This window comes from Brugia malayi (genome assembly GCF_000002995.4).
Source record: "Brugia malayi strain FR3 genome assembly, contig: Bm_v4_Chr2_contig_001, whole genome shotgun sequence".
NCBI classification, from domain to species: Eukaryota; Metazoa; Nematoda; class Chromadorea; order Rhabditida; family Onchocercidae; genus Brugia; species Brugia malayi.
In genome coordinates, this window is record NW_025062476.1 from 3,157,794 (window position 1) to 3,170,787 (window position 12,994).

Consider the following 12,994-nt stretch of genomic DNA (forward strand, 5'->3'; position numbering starts at 1 on the left):
AATACTATCAAATCGAAGTGCGCATGTTTTGTCGAGAATTCTAACCATCCATCTGTTAATGTTGCGAATAATTACTCCGAACAGTTTAGGTTGACCATTCAGGGGGATATGTGTGATCGATAGTTTGTTTATCCACACTCTTTTGTTAGGTCACTTCTATTACTTGCTGTTTAGTTCCATAACTTGATGGATGCATGACGTGGGTCAGTCATTTCTTAGGGGTATAAAGCCATATTTTCTTTACCAGTCAGTGGTTTCGGCAAATACCAGTGGTAGTTAAAAAATGTTCAGCAAAGAAGAGCGATTCCTTCAAGTTCGTTTTGATGAAGTGGTTTTTGAATAGTACATTATCAGTGTGTTTTTTGCCAATTTTTGCTATTGGCTCAAAATTGTTTTATCTTGGATTTGACTGTGGGAAACGGAAAGTTGATATGTGTCGATATATCCTATTCATAACGAGAACTGATCTCTTTGATTTTCGGACTGATATTGTCGGTAGGATACATGTGAGAGAATATGGTGGTGATATAAAATAAGAAATATGATATATCAAGAGGGATGTTCGAGTCTGTTGCTCAACAGTTGTGTTCTTAGTATTTATTCGCTGCTAAGGTTCTGATTGCTGCCAAGGTTACTATTGTTGTTGCTCGTTCTTTCCTGATGTTTTATCTCAAGCTTTATCTTTGTTGACCTCTAATCATCTTGTTATCTGTGTTACTGGTTGGATAGGTACAATTATTTCATTCAGTCCTGGAATTCTGTCCTACCATATCTTATTTCTTTTGGATTACGGAAATGAAACGTTGATCTTCATTTCGCTTTTTGGAGAATAACTTATTCGGAAAATGTGCAACGTGGTAGAAATTGAGAAGTATTTTTTGAGTAATTAAATATACTTCGGAAGTCAGTAATGTTGATATACGATTAATTGCAATTGATGAAACTGACATAGTTTTCCACTCTTACCTGATTTACGTTAACTGATAAATTGACCATTTTAGCTGAAGTTTCAACAGTAGAGTAGAACGTGCATGATTCAAGCCATAGGTCAAAGATTTGTGGAAGCGAGTGAAGCACCTTTTGTTTTCATTCGGCATTTCACACTTGCACTTAATGTGGAAAGCAGTTGTAAACATTTGATTATTGGCAAGATGAGGATTACCCGGTGAAAATATTCATTAAAGGTTTTTGGAAATAGGGACGTGACTGAGAATGTCTTGTTTAGTTTTTGGTGAAGGGATTCAGGAAACCATGATGATTCATGCGCTATTTATTCGTATTCCCATCGTTTTTTTGGATTGAATTGCACTGGAAGCATCGAAAAACGTTTTCAGGAAGAGAGATGGAAGCATTTTTGAGCAGTGTTTAACATTCTGGTGATGCGATTTGTTGTTTGCCACATTTGACTTTCTTAACCATTAAATATGAGGTTTCATCTTGACTTCGTTCTCTGGCTCGGAAATTGAAATTAAGTTTTGTATATTTTCTATTTTAAAGAAGGAGTAAGGATGACGTCTGAGGCATTGAATGTGTTAGATAAAATATGTCGGGAGAAGTTTCTAAGTTAGAGATTTCCAAATACCAATCAGACTTCGGGTTGTTGATGCTTCAAAAGTATATATAAATAGTGATTGCTATTGTTATCCTGTATTGAAATAATTCATGATTATGAAATTGCTTGATAAATTGTGTTATGTGATTATAATTTGCAAATTAATAATTGTGTAGTATTCAGCAAACGTTTTTTTTCTCTTTTTCTTCTCGTTTGCGTTGTCTTGATCTAGTTCATGTTTTCCAGGACCACGGTGTGACAGACATACGTTTAACAAGCAATTATTGTGTGGAATATAACGGATGAGGGATCATCCTTTACTGTATGAAATACTGCTTTGTAATCAGGAGGATTCAGATTCATTTGCGAAAGTATTCAAAGAGGGAAAGAAGCGAAAAAGTCACGACTGAGCAGGAAAGTTGGAAGGAATTGGAATATTAAACTAAATTAGCCTTTACAGGTGCAGTAATTCTTATTATTGTTTATACACAGTACAATCCAGGAAACTGTGATTTGTTGGCGATCAACGAAGCAATCAATAGTTGCACGCGCAGTATTGCCAATTCTTCCATGGAATGGTTATCAGCGCCCAAGTGCTTAGTATTAACGTTGGCGGAAGCAGCAACAACAGTAGTAACGGTAACAATAATAATAAAGGAACAAAATCCTGCATTGGCAATAAGAACAAATCATCAGGAACGGAAAAAATTACAACTGGTGACGAAATCGAAAATCAGGAAGATCAGCAACAAAAAAATCAAGAGTGTAGCATCAATTCATCGGTTGCGAAAACTCCTTCTGCAGTCTGGTTTAAGCATCAACCGCAGCAGCATCCTAAGTGGCTGCTGAATTGCTGCTCATCAAATCTTACCACAGCTGCGCAACAATTAACTGTGCTGATTGATAGTATCAGTATCGGTAGCTGTATTCCGAATCCTATCGTGACACCAACGACTAATATCTCTATCATTGCTACTGCTGCTGATAGCAGGAACACGACGATACCAGCAACTACAGCGGTTTCCACAACAACTGTTCCTGACACTACGACAGAGCAGGATATGAGCCGAGAGAGTCGTCATGTCCATGTAATCGGCCTACCGGATAGTCTTTCGGATGAACGAGTTTCATCATTTTTTTCCACGTAAACAATATTTTTCGTTCTTTTTATCTATTTCTGTGGGTTATCGTATTTACCATTTAGTATAAATGTGATGTCAGCGACCTGTTTGATGTATCGTACGGTGACATCTACAAATCTCATGAGGAAAACTAATATCCATAGAATTGTCATGCAGAAAGTTAGTAATATCTTAACGCGCTTCTATTCCGAAATCTTGTAGTCCTACGACTAATTTTGGTCTTAATATACACGGAATGTGTTGCTTAGGTAAATGAGCTTTAGGAACAGGTTTATGGTAGTCAGTCAAAACACGTAACGCTTACACCTGTTAGCCCTAATAGTCTAATTTATAATGAGAAATTGAATACAAGACAATTTCTCGATAAAAGTGGTTATGACATAACAAATGCTTCAATCAGCTGATTGAGGTTTAAGGTAACGCCGGAGGAAGCCTTCGGATTCATGGTAAACTCATAAAAGCTTTATTAATAACTAGAAGAAAGTAATCCGAACATTTTTTTAGCAGTTTTTTTAATACTTCATCTCAGTTACTAGCCAGTTGAGGAAGACGATCTCCGATAGCAAGTAAATGTAGCATTTTGTCATAACCATTTTTTTTTCTTTTTTTTTTCTGTCAAACGGCGACTTTACAACGTCTTTCAATTTCAAAAATGATAAATATGACTGACTGGCGAGCTAACCAGCCATATTTCAATTTTGAATGACGAGGGAGTGTTTGAATTAAATACTGAATGGTTGTCGTCGATTCTGGGTGATGCTTTTTGATATCCACATCAAATGACTTTAATATTGACCAAAAGCTATGATAATAGGAAGGATAAAGGTGTTTGTTGACAATGGTAAGCGATTAAGATAATATGGAAGTGGAAAATGCTTTTCTTTGTATTTTGCAAATTTATGCAAAATTTAGTATGATTTTTTTTGCAGAAATCGTTGTGCCGCAATGGGAGTTGGTTTGCATTTGTTGGTTTATAATTACTCTAATGGGGTACTTTAAATTTAAATGAACTTTTACGGAACTCTTTAGTGGTCGGTTTCTTATGGAGTTGGGTACTTAGCATACGATGTTAGTAAATTGCAACCGTACCACAGAAAAAGATGAAGGGTGATTGAAGTTCTACGTACATGCACATATTGTTGGGCTGCAAATTTTGTGCATGGTGTGTGGTCGTGGTGCGCGTAGTATGTTGTACCATGATGAGTTGTAGCTTGCGGAATAGGGTAGTAAAACGTCTAGTCATCATTTCTTGGTTTAATAGTTATTTATTGTAATCTCCGACGACCAAAGATCGGGATATTTCTTTGTCGCTATAGGAGGAAAGAGCGTGATACCCCTACCTGCTCTCTGACAATTTTCTTCACTCTATTAACCTTTCGTCTAAAAAAATGCAAGTTAGCTCTCTTGCATCCTACGGATTTAGTGGTGATAGGTGAAATTTGTCTTATGGTAATCGTAATGTAATTTATCTATTTCATTTGTACGCAAGTGGAAACTTTGCACTGTGATACGAGTGTTACCATTTTAGGTTTGCTTAAAAAACTTTGAGGACGTGATAATATGTAAAAGTTGAGTAGTGATAGTTCATGTGTGTGTATAGTGTCAGTGGCGCTAACAGCGGAACATTCATTTTCTTCTCTTTCCCTTTAGCAACATCATTCAACATGGGAGAGATGACAGCAAAGACTCTGTGTGAATTATGTCACATATCTTTTGTAGATGATATGGTTAACTTTGTTTCTTGGTTTTTAACTTTGATAATTCAAAAAAAGATAACTAGAGATAAAAATTTCGTTTTGGTGAGAGCTGTGTGATAGGGTACAATGATGATGTTCGATGGTTGAAAGGCTTTTTTATTTTTAATTTTCAGATTTGGTCGTGTGCAAAAAGTGGAGCGTTTGGGTACCACTGGTTTTGTGGTTAGCTTCATGGATGTTCGGTCGGCACAAAAAGCTCATTCAGCGGAGCCGAAATTTCAAGGCCACCAGTTGCGAATCGCATTTCACGAACAGAGCAAGAAGTGAGCGGAAAACTACATATATCGCAGATTACATAAATATTACTATTATTGTGGAAAATGAGAATTAACTATAATTAATTCTGCAGCTGCTAACTTATCTACCAACTTACCTATCTGGCTGACTGACTGTTGAGCCACATGCCTAGCTTTCTTAAGCTAGTTTACTTCGGCTTTGGTTTCTTTTTCGTTTTCTACAATGTTACCTGTTTCTGCGGTTCAAATGCCACTTTGTGGCTGAGTTTTCACACTTACCGCTTTCATCTACATCTATGTTATCTATCTTCGAACGGAAGTTCTTTTTTATATAGCCCTTAGTACCTTCGGTGCTTGGGTTATATCTTTGATGGTGCCGCAACCTGTGTGGCACACATGTTATTGTAGTTCGAGTTAACTTATTTAATTCTGGTGGATTTTTATCCGCTTTATGAACTGTTTCGGTCTCTGACGGATCTTCTCCAGAATCTATCTCGAACTTCTCGTCACCGTCTTGCTCAATTTAATCTTGCATGGACATGTAACGCCACTGCTATATCCATCGGTTTTCCTGTCGCTGCTGTCCGTCTGCTTTGGTGGAGCTGGATATCAGAATCGAGTAGGTGTTGTGTTATAAACCGCAGAAAAATAGGGTACTTTTGTCATTTAGATCATTTTTATATTTATTCCATTTTTCCATCTATCCGGCAGTTTGATCTTGGACCTTGTCTTACCACCGTGTCATTTGTTACTTGAATCAGATTTCACATTGCAAGGAAAAAGAAGTTCCATTTTTGATTAACAATGGAATTTATCTCTACTAGGATGACGTTGTTTTTTTGCTGATATGAACAAATGTAGAATCTTTAACGTACTGTTTTTGAAATTCATACTCAGTTTATTAAAATTGCGCAACACATAATTGACTGAAGTATCAAAGTCAAAAAATTTACTGAAAGTGTGGATGTTCATTCGTCTCTGAAATATCCAATAAAATGTTTCTACTTCCATCATAAGAATAATGATTGAAAAATAAGTGGGATTTATACTGTGTGCTATGGTAATGAAGCTATTCTTGGATACAGCCGAATGAATTTAACTGGCATGAACAAATGTAGAGTCTTTAACATACTATTGAAATTGACACTTCAGTACTTGTTACCTTGTTACGAAAGTTGTCTTTAACGAGTTAGTAATTAGCCGATTGATGATAAATGTAGGGAAATTTGTCATGATGAGATATTTTCCTTTGTTTTACTCATTGACGACTGCTACATTGGCCTTTTTGCGCATTGTAGTTGAATGATATTTCCTTCTGTTCAAGGGAAAATTTTAGGAAATATCTGAGATGGTTTAATGCTAGCTAACCTTTCATGTACTGGTTGACTGTTGTAAAACTCGGTTTTTTTTTTTTTTTTCAGTGCTAGCACTGCTAATTTTAACCATTGTAGTTGTGAGTTTTTTTTTGTTCGTTTTACTCCTCACTTTTTATCGTCAGAAATGCAGAATGATTGAAGTCTTTCCCTCCATGATGATCCTCAACACTTTTTTCGTCCTTTTTCACGCGATTTGTCCTTTTATATCGTTGTTTGCATGCATTGCATAATAGTGAAGCAGGAAAAAAGTGGAGGTAGTGTAGAATTTAGTGGTGCCCGTAACTTTGTGAATTATGCTGAGATTTTCTAAATTTTAAAAGTTTGTGTAATCTAATTTGAGGTAACCTGTAGTTCGGACGTAGTGACAGCTATGACAAAAAAGAAACCTTCTTTGGAGTTCGGAAGCAAGTTCATTTTGTAGCACTTTAAATTTAAAATATTTTTCAATGAAGGTAGTTTACTTCGCAGTTTTGTAGAGAACATGACGTAGCGGTTACCGAGTGAAGTTTTGGGCTTGCCAAAACAATATGCTTTGATGAGCTAACATAAGTTTCAAGATACGGTTAGACACATGATAAATTTTACCATATATTTCAAAATGAGTTGTATTTTAATGACTGAGCACATCTATTTTTGCCGTTTTTCTTCACAAGTTGCTTCTTTCACTGGCAATTCCTTGTTAGATCTTATTATCCTTTTTTAATTTTGTTTTGTTTTTTCTCCATTGCAATGTCATTTTTGTCGAAAAACTCAATTGCCCTAATTCTTACCCACTTATTTATTTTTGTTATAGACATTTCATCAAACATGTAGAAACGATGTCTCCACCACTCAGTGATGTTGAAAAAAGAATAAAAGGAGAGTGAAGGAGGGCGAAGTTGGGAAAAAAGTTATTTGATAGTGATGCTGTTTTTCAAGTTGTTTTGAAAACTTTCGTATTTTTGTCGAAATGATGATTTTGCATTTTCCCTTCAGTTTGACTGGTTCTCGTCATAGTCTTACTGGGAGTTGTGGTTGGTATGTGCTTCCTGCCTACAGTCTATCGTTCTTATGCTCTACATTCGGTTCATCATGATTTCATTTTCCTTTAAATATTAAAAACGGTCTTTTTATAAGAACTCGGTAGATTATTTATAAATAAAGATCTTTAATTTGTAGTTAGTTGGTCAAGGCTGTTTTCATAGTAACATCAATCATGCTATTTGGTTGCAGCGGCTTGGTGAACCCAACAACGCCGAGTAACGCAGCTGGACTTGGCTCGCCTCAGAATGCAAGGAATGCTAGCAGTGGCAGTACAACAACCGATTCTCATCGGCGTTCATCCGATCACCATTCACCGAATTCATCCTCATCAAAGCAGATTCAGAAAGAACGGCAAGTTATTTGTGCAGTAACTCCAGATTACTGCGTTCATTTGTGTGATAAAATGTCATCTAATTAATTTCGATCGCAAAGCTTGCAGAGTTATATTTCGTCTTTTGTAGGATATCACAACATCGACTGTCATCATCACGGCGACAATCTCGAGAACGAGAACGTGATAGAGAGCGGGGAAATTCAAGCAGGACTGATGAACGATCTCAGCGAAGCAGGATCTCAGGCAGTAACGATCGGTAAGTTGTGATCAGTTTGTGTAGTACACCGACAAGGGACATGATATCTTCCAGAAAGCGAAATGTGTGTTATTTATTGGATTTGTAAATTTTCTGTTCACTAAAATACAGCGTTCGGTGATTTGTAGGTGTTCTTACTTGCTGATCTGATTTTAGGCGGACTGGTGCTGGTGGTGGCGATTCACGAACTTCACGGCGGTCACGTCATTCTCCGCGCGCATCTGCATCATCCGATTCGAGTCGTGATTCAGGAAGCCCAAGGTTTGTCGGTTTTTGAGAATAACAATGTCAGCAAGGGAATTACGAGAGGACAATGTATGCTTAGTCAAATATAAGTTTGAAATGCTCAACTCAGAAAAGAGATTTTTGAGAATTTGAAGTTTCACATCGAAATTATTTATTCATTTGGTGCATTCATTTGGGTGATGATTGAAGCAGCGATTATATATTTTTGGAATGAGCTTGATGTTATGTGCAGAATTTTATTCAAATCTAAACGGAATGGCTCTTGGGAACTTCTTTTTCTCAACTTCTACTTGATACTTCTTTATCGGCATTACTCTGTTAAACTTCTTTTTTTAATGTTCTCTGTTGAATTTATCTATGGTTTATGTAATTTCTCTTAGTATTTGGAGTAGGTGAAAGTATAAATTATTACTGAGGACTCTTTGCGCTTTTATTTTTTCATCAGTAAGGGACTTTCTTGTGAACATGGTTCGTATGCAGTCTTTATGCTTGTTCACACATTCACATTCATTACAGTGTAGTAGTTTTATCTTTTTTCCTTCAAATATAGGGGAAACAAATTTCATTGTCAGCGCTATTAGTAATCATTACACAGTAAGGAGGTGAAAAACGTGCAAAAGGAATAGAAGGATAATCAGTAGTCAAGAATTGTTCAGCGCACGCTGTGTTGTCACAATAGGTGATGGTATTATGCACTGATGAGAAATGATGGGAAGTAGGAGTGTTTTTTTCTTCCGGATATCTTTATGAAGAGATTGACTAACTTGAATAGTTTTCGTTTTGTTCCAGTCCATTCCAATTTCTGCTGTTTAGTGGATCATCTGGACACCATCATTATGCATCCAACACTCATACTGTGCAATCAACAATTATCAAGCCAGGAGCATCAGGTTCGCGACGCAACGATACAAATGCATGTAACGAATTGCCTGCTTCATGTGGTAACCATGACAGCCTATCAAGTGCCTCACAGGGCTTTCAAGGTTTGTTGTATTATTTTTCGTTGCATGGCTTATCAAACCGTTCAGCTTATCTTCTGTTTCTATTTAGAAATAATAATTCAAATATACATAATGTTTTAAGGTATTTATGTGTCCAATTTGCCATCTTCGCGTACAGAAGGCTTTCTGAGAGATGGCTTGACGAATTTTTTTAAAAAATTTGGCAAAGTAGTTCATATCATGTTTGAGACGGAGTCTGGTCCAAATTTTGTAGAACAACGTCGAGCACTCGTCATTTTCCAGAGGTATGTTTTTAGAACTTTATATGTGATTGTTAGGGAACCTGACATTTTTACTTTTCGGAATTAAAGTATCCTATAATAGTAGGATAGAAATGAGACCAGATTAAAAAAAAGTCAGCTGTATCAAGTATTATTTGTATTAATGCAATGGGGTTTGGATTGGTTTTGAGTGTTAAATCCAAAATTAAAAAGAAAAAAAAAGATATGAAATATAATCCAAAAATTTTGTTGTGCTTAAGTGTATTATTACTGGGCATTTTCATGTGTTCTTATATGCAGCGAATTTCGTATGTAGATATTTCTGATTGAAGTTTGTTTGTCAGTATTACTAAATGTTCCAAATTCCATGAACTTTCAGACTACTGGATGCTGACAAACTCAAAGATGTTCATCACTTGTTTGGATTGCGGTTGAAAATCAGATTTGCAAGTCATACTGCTGTCACAGAAGCTTACAGCACTTATCTGACAACAAATGGACAGGTTAATAGAATTCTGATTAAAACAAGTAATCTCACTTATCGCAACGGTTTCTACTGCAGTATATAACTGCCTAAACTTTCTAGTGTCGAAGGTTTTCGGCGATGTAAAGATTTTCGTGTTTGTAAAATACGAATTGCCAGTTCTCAACATGGCAGAAACTTTTTTTCATGAATTTTCAAAAACTTAGAAGAATTGAGCATTTATCACCGTTGTTAGTCTCTTTAATTCGAAAAATTCAGGCTTGCACATGGTTACAGGAATGCTTGTCATCTCAAGATGCTGCTTCAACATCGGGTTCTTCCGTAGTCGATGCGCTCGCTAACCGAGCTTCTCGAACTTTATATGTGGGCGGTTTAGAAAGACGGACAACGGATGATTCTCTTCGTTCTCGTTTTAGCTGTTTTGGGCATATCCTAGAAACAGGTTATTTTTGCATATTTCCAGTATAACATGATAGCTGTGTTTAACCTTCTTTAACGGAAATCTCTTTATTGCTTTAGTCTGTAAAATGTGATAACACAAGTAACTTGCAGAACAAGGAGCTGTAAAGTTTCCCTCTTCTACTTGATGTAGATGCTAGTCCATCTATTTTTCTACTTCTAATGTGATGTGTAGCAAAATACGTTATTGAATATCTATGTCTTTATGTTCTTAGTAGCTTATTGACAGAAACGATGAACTGATAAATTTGAATTTAGAGGTTAAGAACTGGGAAAGTCCATCACCGTTTGCTTTTATTCAATTTGCTGATATACATTCAGTTGTCTGTGCAATTAATGCTCATGTTCAAACGGCACATTCATCAAGTGCCAAAAGCAAATTAAAGGTAGTTACCACTGTTTTCTATGCTTAAAATTAAATTCTACTGTTCTAGAAGTTAATGCACATAATTGCAACATTAGCATCCTTTTATCCGGATGTTGTTGCTTGATCCTCTAAACTCTACATCGAATGCTTGGTTGCAATAATATTTTGGTATTTAACAAGTAATTCGAATAGATCGGTTTTCAGTAACTCGATTAGATGGGTTCTGCGCTTAGCTTTATTTAATCAACTAGATGCATCGATCGATAAATCATACTAAGGAAGAAAAGGAATAATTTTAGAAACTGCGATAGAAAATTGCTAGGAATAATACTTGATAGATATGAAGATTTACAATTGCTTTTTTCATCAGATGAATTGGGGACGTACAATCGTTAGTAATAAGATTTGGATTGGCGAGTTGCCGTCTAGTTGTTCAGCAGATTATTTGCGTGAAAAGATTCGAGTATCGTTCACAGATACGTTTAATGAAGTTATATATGATTCGCGTCATCGGGAAGCTCTTCTTTTGTTCAGCAACAATGACAGTGCCCAGAGAGCATTTTCAATGATTAAAACAAAGCAAGTGTATGTATTTTTTGTGGAGATCTTTGGTTTTCTTTATTATTGAGCTAACTTAATATTAAATGGGTAAAGCAGAATGCTAGATAACTGAAACATCACACTGTGTGGGATTAGGCATATTTTGGCGTTTTTTTTTTTTAACATATACATGCAAATATATTACATAAAACTGGGTTTTGTAAGACATAGGATTTATTTCAGAGCTTTTTGGAATGCGGACGAAAAAAAGGATGTTCACGTACCAGTGGATTACTGTTCAGAAAAACTACATGATTATTTTGTTGACCGCAAATTCCGTGGTGAATCTGGAAATGCTCGTAGGTTTTTTTTGAGATGCTTAGTTTTTACTAAAAAAGTTCAACTAACAAAACTTTTATAAAATATTGAAAAATGCAAATTTTATAGCTGTGAATAGTACTGGACCAAGTTCATACGCTGGTAACAACGCAACAGCTTGTTCTAGCGGTGGTTCAGTGGTCGCATCTACGTCTACTTCATCGTTACTTGCACCTCCGCCTGATCCACCAAGTCATCTTCGTGACACATCATCTAGGTTTGGTGAACTGTTTTGATTTATTACTCTTTCTAACATTATTGAACTATTGGGTACATCTAAAGATTAACGTGATTGTTGAGACTGAGTTATATATTCCTTCACTTTTGATAAATTCTCGGTGTCAGTAGGAAACGGTGACTTTTTCTTTGATTTCCTGCTGTCTGCTATTCTTGATTTTCGTCATTCTTGGAAATACTCGAAATTTTTCCAAGACAGGATGTGCTTATCAAATTTATGGCATACTTCAAATTAACTTCATCCTCAATTCTCTCCACTTGTAGTGCAACTTTCCAGTTGTTATCGTATCTGTTCAGTAATTTTTTCTTAAGGGTTGAATGTCGGAGGTCGAGTTCGAATATGCTGTCGCGGAGACGAAGAAGTGATGAACGAGATGGCTGTAGAACATCTCGTTCTTTGCGATATTCGTCGTATAATAGGTTGTGTGTCTTTTTTTTTGATTTTGTTAGCACAAATTGTTGATAAATAATTTAAGATGCCAAACGATTTTCTAGCAATTATTGATTCTTTTGCTACAGATCTCGACGACGGCGTGAAAGGACTAGGCGAAATGATATATCGCCTTCGTCATCATCAACCTCTTCAACGTCCAGTGATTCTGATGTAAGTAGTTCCAGTACGCCAGATAGGAAACGTACGGGCCACTCGAAGAGTAACATCCAACGTTTGCACAGAGATAAGGTGAAACATAATTAAACTTCAGTACAAATGCTGGAATACATATAATGTGGTTGAGAACAGCGGAGGGGTATTTCGTGTGAGAGAGGAGAGGAATGATACTGGTTTCATATACCATTTGTCACAATGAATTTATGAAATCTCGAATTATTTCTCATTTCGATCGAATTTATTTATCATCGATTATAATATTTTAGACCCCAGTATATCCTTCCAGTTCACGACAACACAGTTCTCCTTCCAACAAGTCTGAACAATCTAACAGTACCATCGGAAACACGCTGCAGACAGTTGCAAGGCGTAGCAGCTCAAGAGCGAGCTTAGTGCAGCTGCTCCCACCTCCCATGCCATCGGCACAAATTCTGAATCCTATTATAACAACATCAAACGATAAGAAACAACAAGAGTATCACCAACCAATAGAACCAACTACAAATGAACCAGATGTAAGGTGCATCGATTTTAAGCGCCAGCAGTTTACGCCATCATCAAGTTTGTCAGTTGATAGTGAACTGTCTCATGAAGGAAACGGAAAATCGACTGCAGAACAGCGAAGCAAGAAAACGGAACAGCAGCAGCCGTAAGTCATTCTATTAGATCATTGAGACTACCTGCTCTCTCAATGCAATGATGTAAATGAGAATGAAGAATATTTTTGCTTTATGTTTTTCGTGTGTTCCCGTCTTTCAAGAAAATTCTTTGCTAG

The 12,994-nt window shown here is 36.4% G+C and overlaps 1 protein-coding gene across 1 annotated transcript in view; it reads left to right on the forward strand.

The window, feature by feature from the left end:
• Positions 1-2,127: 2,127 nt before the first annotated feature.
• Positions 2,128-12,994, forward strand: part of Bm10372 (conserved hypothetical protein,hypothetical protein) — a gene marked incomplete at both ends in the record, with an annotated part of 29,368 nt that continues 18,501 nt past the window's right edge. The window contains 16 exons of the mRNA XM_043078267.1: positions 2,128-2,696; positions 4,565-4,714; positions 7,276-7,437; positions 7,548-7,676; positions 7,833-7,937; positions 8,736-8,905; positions 9,006-9,168; positions 9,524-9,647; positions 9,905-10,070; positions 10,346-10,473; positions 10,825-11,039; positions 11,238-11,353; positions 11,442-11,589; positions 11,922-12,029; positions 12,129-12,291; positions 12,486-12,868. Coding sequence (XP_042934201.1) covers positions 2,128-2,696; positions 4,565-4,714; positions 7,276-7,437; positions 7,548-7,676; positions 7,833-7,937; positions 8,736-8,905; positions 9,006-9,168; positions 9,524-9,647; positions 9,905-10,070; positions 10,346-10,473; positions 10,825-11,039; positions 11,238-11,353; positions 11,442-11,589; positions 11,922-12,029; positions 12,129-12,291; positions 12,486-12,868 — 2,999 coding nt within the window. The remainder of the gene's footprint in view (positions 2,697-4,564; positions 4,715-7,275; positions 7,438-7,547; positions 7,677-7,832; positions 7,938-8,735; positions 8,906-9,005; positions 9,169-9,523; positions 9,648-9,904; positions 10,071-10,345; positions 10,474-10,824; positions 11,040-11,237; positions 11,354-11,441; positions 11,590-11,921; positions 12,030-12,128; positions 12,292-12,485; positions 12,869-12,994) is intronic.